General features: G+C 35.4%; 4 protein-coding genes across 5 annotated transcripts; 2 read left to right on the top strand and 2 right to left on the bottom strand.

Annotated features, from left to right (window-relative positions):
* The first annotated feature begins 1,765 nt into the window (after positions 1-1,765).
* On the top strand, positions 1,766-3,020 carry LOC137931046 (D-erythronate dehydrogenase-like). The gene has a single exon (XM_068774447.1). The coding sequence runs from the start codon at positions 1,804-1,806 to the stop codon at positions 2,773-2,775; it is 972 nt and encodes a 323-aa protein (XP_068630548.1). The 5' UTR covers positions 1,766-1,803; the 3' UTR covers positions 2,776-3,020.
* A 378-nt stretch (positions 3,021-3,398) lies between these two features.
* LOC137930941 (myb-like protein X) lies at positions 3,399-5,539 on the bottom strand. Its single transcript, XM_068774310.1, has 2 exons — positions 5,396-5,539; positions 3,399-5,197 (listed from the first exon to the last, which is right to left on the bottom strand). The coding sequence occupies exons 1-2, from the start codon at positions 5,458-5,460 to the stop codon at positions 3,487-3,489; spliced, it is 1,776 nt and encodes a 591-aa protein (XP_068630411.1). The 5' UTR covers positions 5,461-5,539; the 3' UTR covers positions 3,399-3,486.
* A 982-nt stretch (positions 5,540-6,521) lies between these two features.
* Positions 6,522-10,555, top strand: RpS4 (ribosomal protein S4). 2 transcript variants are annotated; one of them, XM_068774796.1, is made up of 6 exons: positions 6,522-6,628; positions 6,966-7,224; positions 7,692-7,789; positions 8,770-8,941; positions 9,592-9,721; positions 10,399-10,555. In XM_068774796.1, exons 1-6 carry the CDS (start codon positions 6,626-6,628, stop codon positions 10,526-10,528), a joined length of 792 nt encoding a protein of 263 aa, XP_068630897.1. In that variant the 5' UTR covers positions 6,522-6,625; the 3' UTR covers positions 10,529-10,555. The 2 variants fall into 2 exon arrangements, with proteins under 2 accessions (XP_068630897.1, XP_068630898.1); XM_068774797.1 differs by lacking the exon at positions 6,522-6,628 and adding an exon at positions 6,735-6,753.
* Positions 10,556-12,101: 1,546 nt separating this feature from the next.
* Positions 12,102-16,318, bottom strand: LOC137931144 (zinc finger protein 846-like). The gene is made up of 3 exons (XM_068774545.1): positions 16,211-16,318; positions 13,910-14,204; positions 12,102-12,694 (listed from the first exon to the last, which is right to left on the bottom strand). Exons 1-3 carry the CDS (start codon positions 16,316-16,318, stop codon positions 12,102-12,104), a joined length of 996 nt encoding a protein of 331 aa, XP_068630646.1.
* Positions 16,319-16,741: the final 423 nt, after the last annotated feature.

The following is a 16,741-nucleotide window of genomic DNA, read 5'->3' as shown; positions in this document are numbered from 1 at the left end:
AATAAAAAATATTAAGGCGGCAGATTTAATGTCGACTCTAAATGTGCTTTCTGTGCAAGAGGTGCGTTTAGATAAGTCCTTTATTTACCTTCCAACGATTGTAAATTTTTTTTTATGCACACATTTGTGACGTATATTATGAGGTATCGTTTGACGCCGCCATTTTAAAACGTCTACCTTCTTAACTGGCCACTTGGTAGAAATAAAAATGAAAAAAGTTTATATTTTTACGTCTTCGTAATACCTATAAGCAACATATATACTGCCACAAATTGTTAACATAAGTATATATATATAATATCAATTAAATGTTATTATTAATAAATAACAAACGTGGTTAAATGTGTGTAGTTTATTGATATTAATCTATGTTATAGTTTAGTAGTTATAGTGGGGTTGTTCATTGAAATACAGAATCTAAAGTAATATGTTTTTTCGTTTTAATTTTACAACCGTTTCAATCCAAACTATCGATAACTGAACGACTAATAGAAAACTAGAAAAATAATTGTCTTCAATAAATAAAATAACACTAAAGCAGAGAAACGTTCATCGTCATCATTATTTCAGCTGTAAGATCTGCACTGCTGGACATGCGTATCCGCTCAAGATTTCCAATTAATCCAGTTGTAAGCGGCCTGCATCCAACGTTATCCAACTGCTTTAACAAGGTCGTCTGTCCACTTTGTGAGTAGACGTGGTACGCTGCAGAGTAGTCCGATCTAGAATTTTATCGACTATCTAAAATTACTATTCTAAAATTTTAAAGCCCCAATGGCATTTACTTTGCACGCTAATATCCTGTCCTCTTCGATTTGTCTATCTGAGCAGAGAACTTCCGAGCATAACCTCGACGGATACAAAAGTCACGGTGATGTAACTGCCACAGAGAAGATATGCTAACGCGGTTGCTAACCACGCAACAGTTAACCCGCGAATCCAAACCAACGTCGCGCTGTAAGTGAAGTCAGGCTGCTTAGCCCAACTTGCATTTTGTTCTGAATAACCGTCACTGGATCTTGTTCAGCATTGCTTGCACTTTGTGGAACGCCTCCACAACGAACGGCGCGCTTTTTGATACTCCGTGCAACCGTCTGAAACCCTGTGATAATATTCCTACAAGTGAAAAATAGCCCTCAAATTTTGGAAATACAGAGTGATTTGTTATAGGTGTATGAGTTTAAAAGATTCTATATCTATTTCCATCTGTCCTGTATAAATACACTCATTGCACTAAATAGTTTAGTCAAATCCTCTGGAGTTAACAGCCATTTATAATCTGACTAGTTTTGTTGTTAAATACCTTGCGGACTCTGGTTCTCTCTCTGGTTCGCTAGCTTAATTCAGATAAAGCTGTAAAAGCTATCAAGTTAATAGCACAAGCATCATCCGAAATAATATTTATTTCGAATAGCCACTTGGATTATTTCACATAGTGTTTTACATCTATAAGCATATGTTAGCTCTTGTAAATACAATTATTTAAAAGTGAGTTCATAGATTCGTTGTCTTAAACCATTTGAATTTCATTATGCCCGAGTTATGTTGCTTATCAAAACTAAAGGCATAACAAGCAAATTTACGAACAAATGTTGTTGATTATTTGATCGGAAATGTTTATGTTATACAGTGCACTTATCTTTTGTGTTATTAAATGTTACATAAGTGGTCTTGTGATAATTAGCAGTACGATTAAAGCAATCCCTCGTTATAGCAGAATAAGTTTGCTAATTGTAAAATTAAAAAATTTTAATTAAACTCAGTGACATTAAAATAAGTTAGACGAATTTTGTGATACAAAAGATGAATGTCGCTGTGACAGGAGCAGCTGGATTTTTGGGTGATCGGTTAATTAATGCTATACTTGCAGAAGATTCGCCGTTGAAGGTGGCAAGTCTTTTGTTAGTCGATACTTGTGTACCTCGTCCTCGTAAGGATTCTAGAGTGCGTACTCTTGCCCTTGACTTGTCGTCTCCTGGGGCAGTGGAGCAGATAGTCACTCCGGAACGACATGTACTGTTCCACCTCGCAGCCGTTGTCAGTGGTCATGCAGAAGCAGACTTCGATCTAGGTCTGGCCGTCAACTTTGATGTAACTCGCGCGTTACTGGAAGCAGCACGAAAGCGTGCCAACAATATGCGTCTTGTATTTGCAAGCACTGTAGGCGTCTTCGGTGGTGACCTTCCGCCTGTTATTGAAGATTGGACCGCTGCGATGCCGCAAAATACGTACGGCGTGGCGAAAGCTTTGAGTGAATTACTTATTAACGAGTATTCTCGGCGAGGTTTCGTGGACGGGCTGGTGGTGCGATTGCCTACAGTGTCTGTTCGCGGAGGCGCTGCGAATCGGGCGGTGACGTCATTTGCAAGCGGCATTGTACGCGAGCCGCTTAGAGGCGAGATTGCAATATGCCCAGTGGATGAAGCGCAGCGCTTATGGCTATGTAGCCCGCGTGCGGCTGTACGCAATATACTACACGCCGGAACTTTAAATGGAGCAGAACTAGGCGCGTGGCGGGTCATCAACCTGCCAGGTATAACCGCAGCCGTGAAGGAGATGATACAAGCGTTGAGAGAAGTAGCAGGAGACGAGGTCGCTGCACGCATTCAGTTTGAGCATGACGAAACAGCGGCGCGTATTGTCGGCAGCTTCCCTTGTCAGTTCGACACCAAGAGAGCACAGCGTCTCGGATTTGTTGCCGACCGTGACTTCGCTGAGATAATTCGTAATTTCATTGAAGAGGAGTCGGAGACCAAGGTCTCGCAAACTGTATAAAAGTATCTCTCTTCTTTTTGTAACTCACTTTTTATGTAAAATTACTAAGCTGTCATTATTATAATGCTACCGAAAATGTCGACAATGCTCGCTGGAAAGGCGCTCATACTTTTTTCTTAAACTCCGCTTTCCTAAGGACCGGTATAGCGGTTTCGGTAGCGTTATCGTACCGCAAAAACCTTAACGAGGGTATTCCAATACGAGCAATTAACATTTAACTTTAGAGGAGACTTGATATCTTTAGGAAGAATATAAACTTTACTTTTTAATAAAATAAATACATTATAATTTTTTTTCATTTGACTTACACTTTTCTAATTTTATTTTTCATCAAAGATCACCACGAAGATCAGTCTTTCAATTCCCGCAGTCAGCGACTCCTCGCGACCTTGACTAAGTGATTGGTCTATCTAGTTATTTATTTTAAAACATTGTATTATAGACTAATGAAAACATTATAATAGTCTTTTTTTCTAATTAGGAAACCAATATTTACATTTTTAAAGCACATCTTACAATGTTTTCATGTCATGTAATAAAATATATCTCATCTTTAATTTCAATTTAAAGAAAAATTATGAGATTATTTAACTACATTTCATAGTAGGTAATGAGCAGGTAATAGGTTACTATTAATAAAGTAACAAAAACAGTTTAAAATAAAAGTATATATATTATAGTTAATAATATTTTTACACCATATAGGTGTATTTAAAAATTAAAAAGTTGTTGCTCAATGGCTTTTTCTGATTCCCAAGCCTCAGCTGAATCAGGATCATATTTGAACTTTTTAGCTAATTTTGGAGACGCAACATCTTTGACAGAATGCTTTCGTTTTCTTTTCTTACGAACTTCAGTAGACCCAGACTCAAACCTTGTTTCATCTTCATTCTCCGACACAGGCTCTTTTTTGTGCTTTTTCTTCTTTTTTCTATTTCCATTAGCATTAGATGTTGATTCAGGCACAACTTCATTCAACCGCTGTGCTATATGTTTCGGTACCTTTATTGCACTTTTGTAATTAGCACCAAACAAAGGATGCCGAGACTTAGTTTCAGGGAGTGGTATAAAATTGCTTAGATTATTTTCCATTACATTATCTTCGAAATAATGAGGCTTCGGAATTCTTTTACGGAAATTAACTGTACCAGATAGTGACACATTTTTTATAATAGGCTTCCCATGGTCTAGAGTCAGAACTGTTATAACATTTGTATTGTTTTCAATAGAACCAACATATGTTTGACTGTCTGCTTTGAGTTTGCACTTGCTGTCTAATACTAAATTTGTACCTTTTAAACTATTAATATCAACTTCACTCGGACACTTCAACACCCACACCTCATCATCTTCTGTGATAACAGAATCACTTTGTACACTTGGAGATATTTGTTTTAAATGTGAGTTCTTTTTCAAAAATCGTTTAATTTGTTTTGAAGTTTCTGTACCATTTAGATGACCATTGTCATGATCCTCATCTCTGCTAAAGTCCAAAACGTCTTCTTCAAATCTTATTCTGTCTGAAATATTTGATACTCTATGTAATTCATTTTTGCTATTCTGTGGTGCAATTACTTTATCTGTGGTCACACTACCTTTTTTTGATTTTCCTGTGTTGCTATTTACTTGATTTGAACTTGTATTGCCAACACTATTATGATGATTATCTACTGAACTATTGTCACTGTCTTCATAAATTTGTTGCTCAGTTTCAGCCCAACTCAGGCTATTGTCTTTTCTTGATGTTTCTACTATAGTACTGTCTGCTTGGTTATTGATTGGTACTCTTTCTTCAACTATAGTTTCTTCTGCACTAAACTTTTCTTCAATGATTGTATTTTCATAAAGTTCTCTCTCTTTCTTTTTCTTCTTCGATTTTTTCTTTTTTGCCTCGACATGATCTTCTTTTTGATGCTCTTCCTTTATATTTTGCTGGTTGTCTTCCTGGCTCAGCTCTGATTCATTTAATACACTATTTTCACATTGAGAATTTTCAATTAAAACTGACTGCGATTCTCTCAAGCTACTACCCACAGCACTTTCTTGAGAATCTCGTCTGTGCTTTTTCTTTTTTTTCTTTTTTACATTCTGTAAATTTTCTTCTGTACTAAATTGCTCTTCTTTGACCTTAAAATTTAAGAACTCTTCTTCTTCTAAAGTACTGTCACAAGATTTAGACTTTTTCTTTTTCTTGCTCACATCGATATCACTCTCTGGTTCTAACTTTATGAGTTTTCGTTCAGGTTCCTCCAAAACACTACCATCAAGTTCACCATGTTTTCTCTTTTTAGATTTCTTCTTTTCACTGGGTTCCTCTTTAACAATTTGTTTATTTTTGAACAATTCTTTTTGAATTTTTTTCTTATAGCTGTGACCAGATTCTGAATCATCACCACCGTTTTCCCTTGTTACTTCCATATTCCTGAAAGTAAAATAAATAATCGCATTTTTTTTTCAAATCATTAGGGCCTTTCTCGAAATTTTACATTCCTTATAATTTAGATTTTAGCTACAGCAATAAGGCCTATCGAACCTATGCAAACAGGATCAAAAACTAGTATAAAGTTAGTAACATGATAAACAATATAAATGTATAATTAAATAAAAATAGGGCACTTACATAGTATCACTATCGCTATCTGTTGAAGCATCTGTCCAAGCAAAGTTTTCGTCAGATGATGCCATTTACATCTTATTTAATTAAAGTTTATTGAAACAATAATAGTTTCATAACCTTACATGCTCAATAGTACAAAAGTCACATGCGATTGTGACATGTGTCATATTATCATGTGCTGATGAATACTTACTTTATCCCTGCGTAAAATTGTTACTAACTAATTAATTATTTTATTTCAGTAATTAAAACTCATTCTTTGTTATTATCATCATTACGTTAAATTTACATTTTCTGCACTTTTGATGAAAAATCTACTCCATGAGTAATTCAATTTACATTAATGATTTTAAAGCTAATTATTTTTTGGATCAAGTTGAAATTATATGCAATCTTTAAGCTTGCTATATTCAATGTATGACCTTCTTCAAATAAATAAGCATTACACTTTATTTCATATTTTGTAACCAAATTTCCATAGCTTACATAAAGACTTGAACTAACAAAAAAATTAAAGTAAATGTACGTAACAAGCTGCCATGCGCCAATTTTTATACAACAAAATTCATATTTTATCAAATCATTTGATGTAATATTTAGTAAAGTAATTATTTAGAAAACTTAGGCAAGTTAAGGTTATTATCGCGCGAATTGTTATGTGAAATATTTTTGTATTTTAGTAAGCGCCGATACGACCAAAGTTTATATATAATATTAAGTGAGATAGCTCTACTCCCAATTTAAAGCGGCGGAAAGCTAATAGCATCAAGCTTCACCGGAATTTGTAGTCGAATAGAACCTTTATATGGTTATTTATGTTGTAAATGAAATTATCTGTTTTGTTGTTCCAAAAATTTTGTTAGGAATAAAATATAATGCTGCAGACATAAAACAATGTAAATCTGGAAGTTGAAAAAAAATGCCAATTATTTTTATTAATCGGAAATTCCAAGAGCAAGAATTTTAACATTTCAGGATTTAATTTCTATGCTGACTAACTCTTTATTTGTTATTATATTATAAATAAAATATTACTTGTTTATGAAACCATATTCATTCAGGAAACATTTCAGTATATTATAATATTTAAAAAAATAACTTTTATTTGTTACAATTTTTTTTTAGTTAAATTTAGTTCATTGAATACTGTCTCTTATTGAACGCATCGGTGGCAGTTGACGTAAAGTTCCTTTGACAGTTCTTATGTCTTTCTTGTGAATATTGTAGTCCAACATGGTGAGTTTGTGTAAATTTTTATGAAATATCGAATTAAATCCGGCGTTTTTACAACATAAAATACATTTTAGAATTGCACAACAATAGTTAATAACAGTTAAAACGTGTAGGATATTATATTTATGGTAAATTGTATGCGAGTCATTTGCAGTTTGCAAATAAACCGAATCTATCAAAGATATGATAAAATCTTTTTGGTTAATTTTTAATCGGCGGTGTTATGTTGAATAGTTTAACAAATATTAGTTAACAATCAGAAATTATCTAATAATAATTTAAACAAATTGTTTTTGTAAGCGACGTAAATTTTTATTTAACTTTATTGTAATATTTTCAGGCTCGTGGTCCAAAAAAACACTTAAAGCGTCTTAACGCGCCGAAAGCATGGATGTTGGATAAACTTGGAGGTGTGTACGCACCGCGACCATCCACTGGTCCTCATAAACTGCGGGAATGTTTGCCGCTAGTGATCTTTCTCCGTAATCGACTTAAGTACGCCCTTACCGGTAATGAGGTGCTGAAGATTGTTAAGCAGCGTCTGATCAAAGTGGACGGCAAAGTGCGAACAGACCCCACATATCCTGCTGGATTCATGGGTAAATATAAAATTTATTATTATTTATGCTAATGTATACAACCTGTTGATTTCGTTGAGTTGATGTTTATACATTTAAAATACCCCATGTTAATTTTAAATTTTTAGTGAATTTAATGTTGTTAGGCATTGAAAATACGATTCATATATATACATCCAAATTTGGTCGAAAATGTGTTTACTCAAGACTTTTCAACTAAATACTTGTAGTTTAAGAATTAGCATTCTAATTAATAGTTTAATTTAAAAGTTTAAGTAGTAGAATTTATGAGAATAAATTCAACCTCTTAGATATAATCATTTTTGATACTTTATAAGTCATCACTTCTGAAGTATCAAAAGTAATTGGAGGGTCCATTTGCATTATATGGTGGTAGTAAATAATTCTGTTTTTATATATTTTAATGGTTATTGCAATTTATTTAAGAATTACCTATTCTCCTAAACTACAGAAAATGTTAATTGCAGATGTTGTGTCCATTGAGAAGACCAATGAGTTGTTCAGATTAATCTACGATGTTAAGGGTCGTTTCACAATCCACCGCATCACTCCTGAGGAGGCCAAGGTTTGTAAAAGATGCTCAAAGTCTACTATGCTTAATATAATTTGCCTTAAAGGTGTTTGTCTAGGTGTACAAATAGCAAAGTATTGAAATTATTTTATCCTAAATCACACTTATTAAAATTTCACTGAAATATGCTATCCTGCGAATATGTCAAAAATATAAAACTTTTATTTCATTGGAAATATTTATTAAATAACTCTAAGTGAAGCCTTGGATTGTTTAATAACTATATTTAAATATTTTGTCTTGTCTCTGGGGGGCTGGTTTATGCAAACTAGCAGCATTGTACTAATTTTGCCTCAAGGTTAGCCTTTTCAAGCAAACCAATGTCTAAATATTTAAATGTCTATACTTAGTTGTGTACTTAGCACACATCTTTAAGGGTTGTTACTTTAGTCTATTTTACACTTCATTTATCTCCCATTGATGTGTTTCATACACAGATTTATGTATGAAAAAGTAAGTGCATTGGTCCATCATAAAGAGTGAGTGCTCTAGATGTTCAGGTTTTCACTCATATCGCTAATTCACTTTATTATATACATGTTGTACACAACATGTACTTAATAAATAAAAATGTAACACCTGATTACACCAAGATAGAGATTGAACAATAATTCTTAATAGAGTAGTATTAAAAAGCCTAACTCGTGTACATAATATTTACTGCATAAGTAAGTATACTTCTTGCTTATATTTAAGTTAAATAGAAATTATCTCTAAAAGTATAATAATAGTTTATCAGACAAATCCGCACTTAGGGCCACTTTTATGTACTAAGGTACAACATGCAATTATAAATAACAAAGGGAATCTGAAGGAAAATAAAAAAGCATGGTCTGAACCCCTTCTGTTTCGTTGAAAGGTAATTGTAGGCAACGTGTTATACATAAGAGTATGTATTTGCATGAGGCAAATAGTAATTGGTAATAGTGTACTGTTTCTATAGCATATATTAAAAACTGTATCTGTTCATATAGTACAAGCTGTGCAAGGTTCGTGCAGTGGGCACTGGCCCCAAGAGCATTCCCTACCTGGTGACACATGATGGCCGTACTGTGCGCTATCCCGACCCCCTTATCAAAGTCAATGACTCCATCCAGCTCGACATTGCCACCTCCAAGATTATGGACTTCATCAAGTTTGAGTCTGGTATGTTTTAATTACTTTAAGCTAAAAATTAAAATTTACAACTGGCTAGACTTAATGTATTTTTCTTAAAGAACACAACAATGTTGCTATGTTAATAAATTAAATTCATCTTGCCCTACACAAGTAGAGGTTGATCTAAATAGATCTACAGGATGCTGAAGAGTATTTATACAAACTATTTAATTTACATACATAGAACAATCCTTGGTCTTAGCTTGCCATACATTCTAAATTTAATAACTTAGATTATTCATGAATCTAGATTAGTTTTTGTTAGTTGTGGTTGCTCTAATCTGGGTAGCAAGATACTTTGGCTATTTTATTGAAGATTCTCATAATCTTCAACATTGTTCTTTTTTAATATCATATATACTTTTTTAGGTCAGAAGTTTCTTGGAATCTATGATTTTCGAGTTATACATGTGTTTGTTGCAAGTTGTCATAATAACATTTATGTTGAATTAATTCATGTTGTTAGATTGTTGGTATTGACGAAAATTTGTCAATTATAAATAGGCCACCAGTATAATTTTTTTATAAAATGTCTTTGCTATATCTGTATAGTCATACAGATTTTACATATATAGATTTTTTGTGGTATTTTATATATAATGATGGTGTATAGTAATAAATTTTGTTATTTTCATTAGGAAACCTGTGCATGATCACGGGAGGTCGTAACTTGGGGCGTGTGGGCACCATCGTGTCCCGTGAACGCCACCCCGGTTCCTTCGACATTGTACACATTAGGGACACAACTGGACACACGTTCGCCACAAGGTAATATACCAATATTTCTTTATTTGTGTCATTTATTTTTAAGAAGCTAAAGATAACGATTATTATATCATACAATATAAAGAATCTGATGACCATTAAAATTTGAGCAAGTTCTGATACTGGTAACTAATATAACTCACCTGAAATTTGACTTTGTTAAACTCCTCTCTTTATCATCAGACCATGTTGCATTTTCTGTGACTTCCCTGGAAGTATTACGTCACAAAATCTTAGAAAAAAAGTAGATCATCATCCTCATATCACCTGATAGATGGCTACTGCAAGGCACTTTAATAATGGATAATCATTTAAAAATTTAAATTGTGTATTAATAATCAAATTTATATAAATAAATATCTAAAATTATACACAAGTAAGTAGTCTTTGTTGTTCGGATGTTGAAGACTTTCTTATATAGGAATACTTATTCTGAGACATGTAATCAGCGCTGAAGTAACAGTGATGATTAGGTTTTTTTAGACATCCCATACCTCTGCGTCACCTCGCTCGAAAAAAAACTGAAAGTAATCACATTTTTTTAAAATGAGGACCTCTATTTTAAATTTGACATCTAATAGTTTCAATAACCTTTAAATACTTTCATGTGTCTTGTTCTCACTGATAATAGAAAGTGTTAATTTGTAAATTTTTCAACATATTCTCTATTGGTTTTTCAGGATGAACAACGTTTTCATCATCGGCAAGGGTACGAAGGCGTACATCTCGCTGCCGCGCGGCAAGGGAGTGCGTCTCACCATCGCGGAGGAGCGCGACAAGCGCATCGCCGCCAAGGTCGCCGCGCAGTGACCTCACTAATTAAACCATAAGATCATATACACCTTGTTTTATTTACCCTCATCAATTCTTATGCCTTTATTAGCTTAAAATAGTAGTACTCAAACTTTCACCGGGACCATAGGTATAGGTACCGCAAAAAGAATGAATAAAAAGGATTTAGTAGTGGAATAAAGAATATTAATAAAAAAACTATAAAAGTGATGTCAATTTTATATATATAATATATGTAAATAAATAATATATAATAAATATAAATAAAAAATAGTCTATAAAATTGATATTTATAAAATATATAATTTTCATGTGCAAAAATAAATTATAAACGAAGATCTACACCGGTGGTCAATGTTAAAAAATTTGAATTAATATTTATATATATTATATTTAAGTATGTTATTCTCTTACAAGGCGAATGCCATGAGAAACTTATCTACTGGGCGAAATATGAGACATACATTTGATATAGTCTGATATTGGTTTATTAAGCTTCTACTATTTTTATACACGCATGAATAAAAGATCGAGAATGGTAATGGTTAACCGTTTTTACTTTACCGTTATCAAAATCGAGCATCAGTGCATTACACTTGCGCTCTAACGTCCGCGATCAAAATGGAATGAAATGTAGATCCTTAAGTAGAAATGAAAACTGAATCACTAAAGACTCAGATAGTTGGTTATTTTTATTGTCTGGCGCCATAATCGCTACGATCTTATGCGCTGCACCAAATATAAAACTTCAAGAATCTAAACTGCGGTAGGATAACGCTGATTGTCAAGTCTATTCTTGCCTGGCGGCTTAATGATCCTGTTACGCAGGGGGTAACATTGAAATAATTAAAAAAAATTACCTGAGATAGAAGTAACATTAGATAACAGGGTTTGTAATGCATCAATAATATGTAGGTGTTCGAGATCGTTGAAAAGAAAAGTAACAAACAGATAGTAAATTTTAAACGTTTAGGTAACATGGTGATGGTTTATAAAGAAATGACAATATTTACAAGTTCATAACATTCGTAGATTTTATTATACGTCCAACAAATTTATACATACTCCGTACAATCTTATTGTCCATTTACACAATTTTAATAATCGGTCGGTATAAATATGAATTACATCGCAAAATTTGACGTAGTTATGAAAATAAGACCCATTTCACTTAAGTCAAAAATCTTATGCACACCAGAGTAACTCAAAAATGGCTCGTTTATTTTTGAGAAATGTGTCTGGAAAATTAAAAAGTCTACGTCATTTGGTTCCAACGGTTTGCAAAGAAAGATATATTATAAAGACAAAATAATAGTTTAATAAATTCTATAGAGTATAGCATTAGTGTTTTATGTCATTCATTAACTTATATATCTCAATATATGCAGATTTTAACAAACTAACGAACCAAACTTCTTGAGTCCTCATTTCAATTTTTTCCTTAAAAATAGATATGTTTTGGCGCATAAACTAAAATGTCGGAATAACTTTTTTTCTCAAATCTGTCAGTGAGGGTTGGATCTTGTTAGCAGAACTTCGTCCACTTATAAAGAACAACAAACTTATCTAATAAGCTTATTTTATGGAATGACTAGGAGGGCGTTGACGGGGAGGAGTTTGGTGTGGGAGGGGAGTGTGCGTGTCGCGCGCGCATGTGTCGCTCGAGGTCGCGGCGCCGTGCCAGGGGTTTACCACAGCGCGGGCAGGCGTGGGCAGTGGAAGCAGCTGTCGAGGTGTCCGGACTTCTCGCAGCGTGAAGTCGCACATGTTTATTGAGGTTCGATGGGTCACCGAACGCTCGCAAACAGTGCCGGCAGCGCAGTGGCTTGTACCCCGTATGTGTGCGGATGTGAATCTTCAGGCCGTACTTGCGGGAGTAAAGTTTACCGCAGTACAAGCACGCGTGGCCACCTCGTGACCGTCCCCACGCAGCTGCGAATGCTTCCACTGCGGCACTGGCCGCGTCGTCAGCTGGCAGCGGCAGCAACGGCCACTGCGGTATCGCAGCACCATACGGCCGGAAGGCGGAGTTTCGTGGCGCTGTGGAGCGCTCGAGGCGGTCGAGGCAAGTCTCCCAGAAGGCAGCGGGCGAGTACTCCCGACAGGATAGGAACAGATGAATTTTTAACGGGTTTGGCTGCTCGTACTCTACGCCGCATTCGTGACAAACGTAATTTTTCTTACCTATACAAAAACAAAAATAGTCTTCTTCAGATAAATATATCAAGTACGTCGCGGTTTAGTTTGGAGGCATTAGAGAGGAGACATATAGAAGAGGAAATATAAAATCACGCGAATAAAGTCTCGTGTTTCGTTATATTCGGGGAGTTATGATTTGATATATATTATAAAAGATAGTTATTGGAGCTCGCTATCACGAAACAATTAAATATTTAATTTGTTAATATTTATATTATTAAGTGTGGTGATAGTTCTATCGATAATGCGGTAATAGCATACTGATCGAGCCGAGATTCGATCTTCTCGGGCGCCCCCGATATGTGTAATATTAGATTCGCTTTAAATGAAATCCTAAGCTAATGTCCCCTTTCGGGCCCAGTTGCGTCCTCTCACTGCATGGAGTGTGAACGATGTTAGAGTTTGGTGGCTTTGCAATCCAGTCAAATAAATAATGTAACTGCTATGCCAAGGTTCTTCAGGACGACCGCGGATATATGATAGTTACAGTAAATAGATTTAAGATGAGCTCCATCTTAAGCTTCACAGGGGAAGTAACTTTCAACGCGCAAACAATTATTGTAGAAAAAAAAGCAAAAAGTTCGAAGTTAAAATCGAATCTATTACAAAGCTATCAAACTATATGCATAAATGGTTTTTACATAATTTACAATTAAATTTGTAGCCTCATTATTTTTGTAACAGTTATTGAAAAGGGAATATTAAGGGAAAGCTTTACGGAAAGTTAGTTCAGACGTAGTATTAACTTAGAAAAATACGGAACCGTTCAAACGTCTTGTCGATTTTTGTACAAACGATACAATAATAGTACAAATATAAAACCTCGTTGAAGTCTTGGTTCGCAAGTCGCAAAGCTGTCGTTATAAAAATCTACAGACCTATAATCGCCTATAATCTTGTGTTATAAAAAAACCATGCTTATTCGGTCGGAGGAGAGAAGTTTGGTTCTCTTTTCTGGTGCGTTCAAAAAGAACCGCTTGAGTTATTTGAGGTCATGTGTGTCAATATCAATTGTTCCGAATCTCTATATAAAATTACTAACATTTAATATACAAGTTTTAGAGACTTGGAAATCTAAATTAATTCCAAATAGTATTATTCCTTTTGCCGTGTAAAGGCCAGCTAAGACCGAATTTCACGAAACTTTACTCGGAAAGGGCAAGAAAAAACATGAGTGACAGAAGAAAATACGTTACTCACCTTGAATATTTTTTAACGACAAAAAAGGCATGTCGATCAACGCCAGGGTTGCATCATCGAACCACAGCTGCAGCTCCTGGAGGGGTTCTGCGTGTGATTGCAGGCGTAATCGGAGAGCACCGGTGGACTCGGATGAGGGTTCGAGGGCAGAACTGAGTTGAGGCGTCGAGCTCGGCGTGGCGCATAGCAACAGCGCTGCGGCTGGTGCGGCGGGAGAGAGACGAGCACACAGCGCTGCGCTCGCAGCACCGCCACGAGCGCATAGCCGCCCGTTCACGTCCAGGTCTACGTACACCTGCGTTAATACAATTATTACTTATGGGACTTGATGATGACCAGTGTCACATAGAGAGCTGCGTAGACGAATATGCTTGGAGCTCGGTCACGACGTAGGTTAAAGAATTATTCGTTTGAAGTGGCAGTTGGCGAGGAACATCGCGCGTGCAACCACCGGCCGTTGGAGCCTAAAGGTCCTCGAGTGGCGACCACTAGGTAGACTGATGATATAGTTAAGTCACTGAATACGGGCAGCATTCAGCGGTATAAAACTAGTCATTGCGGCAATCTTTGGGGAATGCTTATGCCCTGCAGTGTGCGTCTATCTGCTGTTATGATGATGAGACGTAAATTATTATCATTCAAATCCATGCATCGGTGTTCACCTTCACCAACTCGTTTCCTATATATTAGATAGGATGATTAAATTTGAAATGGTTTCATTAAAGATTATTTGGAAGCCCGTTCTAGAATGAGATAATATTCATATTATATATTTAAATGTTATCCAACCTTAATCGTCTAGCAGGCTATACAGAGATATCTCTGTTATAGTTCTTGCTTATTTCCTTTGAATTTTATACATTATTTAGATTGGATAATTTTCACTTTACCACATTTATAGTGGTCACTTGTGTGAAGAAGAGAATGATTTTAGTTCCAAATTTGTAAGAACCTGGTATCAAATTGAGTTTCCGTAAATCGGTATCCCTCAACTTAAACTATAACTAGGAGGTTTTAAACTCGTTCTTTACGGTTTTTATTTTTAGGAATAACCACACATCGCATGCTGCTAAATCCGGAGAATGAGGCGGGTTTATACAGACAGTCATATAATTTGCCAAAAACTCGCGTAGCGTGCACTGTCGTGATAGAGGAGGAAGCCGTTGGCCTATTTTCCGGGTCCCTTTCTCCGTATATCATCTCGCAAACACTATGGAAACTCTCTCTCTCTCGAATTGTCAATCCTCAATGAAAATGTCAATGTTTAATCAAACTATTTTTGCTATTCTTTCCATATTTTTGTCGGTTTTTGAGGTAAAAACACGTCACGACCTTTGCTCACCTTCAACTGATCCATTCCTGCTTTTCAATCATTCGTACTACTTGCAAACAGTCTTCAAAGTCACCACATTATTACCATACACTAATTTTAACATTTCTTGAGCTTGTTTGGCACTTTTTTGCAACTTAGTCTTACATTAAGACAAATACAACGTATATGACTTCACTTTTATAGCAGTGGAAGCTGGTAGAAAAGTCGCAACCTATTCAACTTTGCTACAGACTTTCTCAAAGAATCAGACTATCTAACGTATTCATTCAAATGGACGTAGTTACTGTAGTTCCTGGTAGAAAAAATTATTCACCGTATTTATTGATCACACCTCGTACATGTAATTCGTCAGACATACTTGGTTACATAGAGACAATTATGATCATTCTGGTCAAGAAACTTTATGGATATAGTTTTGCTCTTAAGATGATCATCCTTTGGAGATTTAGAATTATAATCATGTTATTAAAACAAACAAATTAAATTATCATTTATATATGAGAAAACACTGTGCATTAATTATGTGGGATTGCCACTGAGCACAAACAAGTTTCCCAAGGATGGGCAGCAGTGTTCTCTGCGTACCGCCCTGCGATTCCAAACCCGCCCAATCTGCCAAGCGTGGCGATTATAGTTTATTTCTCAATAGATATCTTTGAAGGAGGCCTATGCCTTGCAGTAGGCGTCTATGAACTGAAGCGACGAGGACGAAATGAGAACATAACCATCGTTTAAAAATTAAAGTTCGAATCGAAAATTTTCATTGCTATGTAACTCAAAAACAAGAAAATAAATAAAATAATGAAATAAAATTGTATAAAATTGTCAAACATATTAAACTTTCCTAATTTTTTAAATAAAAATAATATTCCGAAGATTATAAAACAGAAACGTCAAATAAAAATGGCTATGTATGGTTATCCCGTCTAAAGGAAAAGTAAGCACATAATAGAATAAAGAATACTTACATTATGTGGTGTGAGAAGAGCGTGTTGAAGTGCCACGCGAAGTTCTCTAGTTCCAAAGGCTGGTGAGGAAGCCCCCGGGGACAGACCGCGTCGCGCGAGTGTCCGCATATCTAGCTCTCTGGTGGCACAAGGTATCTATCTACTTCTGTAATCGCTGTATACACGTCTAAGCAGAAGTTCAGTGTTCAAGGGACTGCTTCTGCAACAAGTGCTCGGTTGCAGGTGGAATGCAAGTGGCGCGTGCGCCGCATGCACCATGTATTTACGTGCCGAAGGGTGTCCACCCTCCGGCACTCCGCCCTCCGACCTCCCCAAACACTACGACACATATTGTCCACGACCCCGCAATCATAATATCCGTGACAAAAAATATCGCCCTCTAATAACATCATCGAAATTATTTATCCAAGTGTTAAAATCCTTCATTTATAAAACTATTAAACTGTTTTTAACGTTTGGTATACGTAAGTGCGGTTTGGCCAATGAACTGGTTGTTTATATAATTCAGGTAATAATTAATGTCGATAAATA

Source organism: Battus philenor, unplaced genomic scaffold (genome assembly GCF_028537555.1).
Source record: "Battus philenor isolate CCGP_79_NKW_IND1 unplaced genomic scaffold, ilBatPhil1.0.hap1 SCAF_7, whole genome shotgun sequence".
Classification (NCBI taxonomy): Eukaryota; Metazoa; Arthropoda; class Insecta; order Lepidoptera; family Papilionidae; genus Battus; species Battus philenor.
This window is presented reverse-complemented; position numbering and strand designations above follow the sequence as displayed.

What these genes read in the sequence shown, in the direction of transcription:
- LOC137931046 (XM_068774447.1), top strand. Translation starts at nt 1,804, where the DNA reads ATGAATGTCGCTGTGACAGGAGCAGCTGGATTTTTGGGTGATCGGTTA.
- LOC137930941 (XM_068774310.1), bottom strand. Translation starts at nt 5,460, where the DNA reads ATGGCATCATCTGACGAAAACTTTGCTTGGACAGATGCTTCAACAGAT. An exon ending in GATAGCGATAGTGATACTAT is followed by an intron (nt 5,198 to 5,395) that starts GTAAGTGCCCTA and finishes TTTTACTTTCAG; the next exon opens with GAATATGGAAGTAACAAGGG.
- RpS4 (XM_068774796.1), top strand. An exon ending in TCACTCCTGAGGAGGCCAAG is followed by an intron (nt 7,790 to 8,769) that starts GTTTGTAAAAGA and finishes CTGTTCATATAG; the next exon opens with TACAAGCTGTGCAAGGTTCG. An exon ending in GGACACACGTTCGCCACAAG is followed by an intron (nt 9,722 to 10,398) that starts GTAATATACCAA and finishes TTGGTTTTTCAG; the next exon opens with GATGAACAACGTTTTCATCA.
- LOC137931144 (XM_068774545.1), bottom strand. Translation starts at nt 16,318, where the DNA reads ATGCGGACACTCGCGCGACGCGGTCTGTCCCCGGGGGCTTCCTCACCA. An exon ending in CTCTTCTCACACCACATAAT is followed by an intron (nt 14,205 to 16,210) that starts GTAAGTATTCTT and finishes GTATTAACGCAG; the next exon opens with GTGTACGTAGACCTGGACGT. An exon ending in GTCGTTAAAAAATATTCAAG is followed by an intron (nt 12,695 to 13,909) that starts GTGAGTAACGTA and finishes GTTTTTGTATAG; the next exon opens with GTAAGAAAAATTACGTTTGT.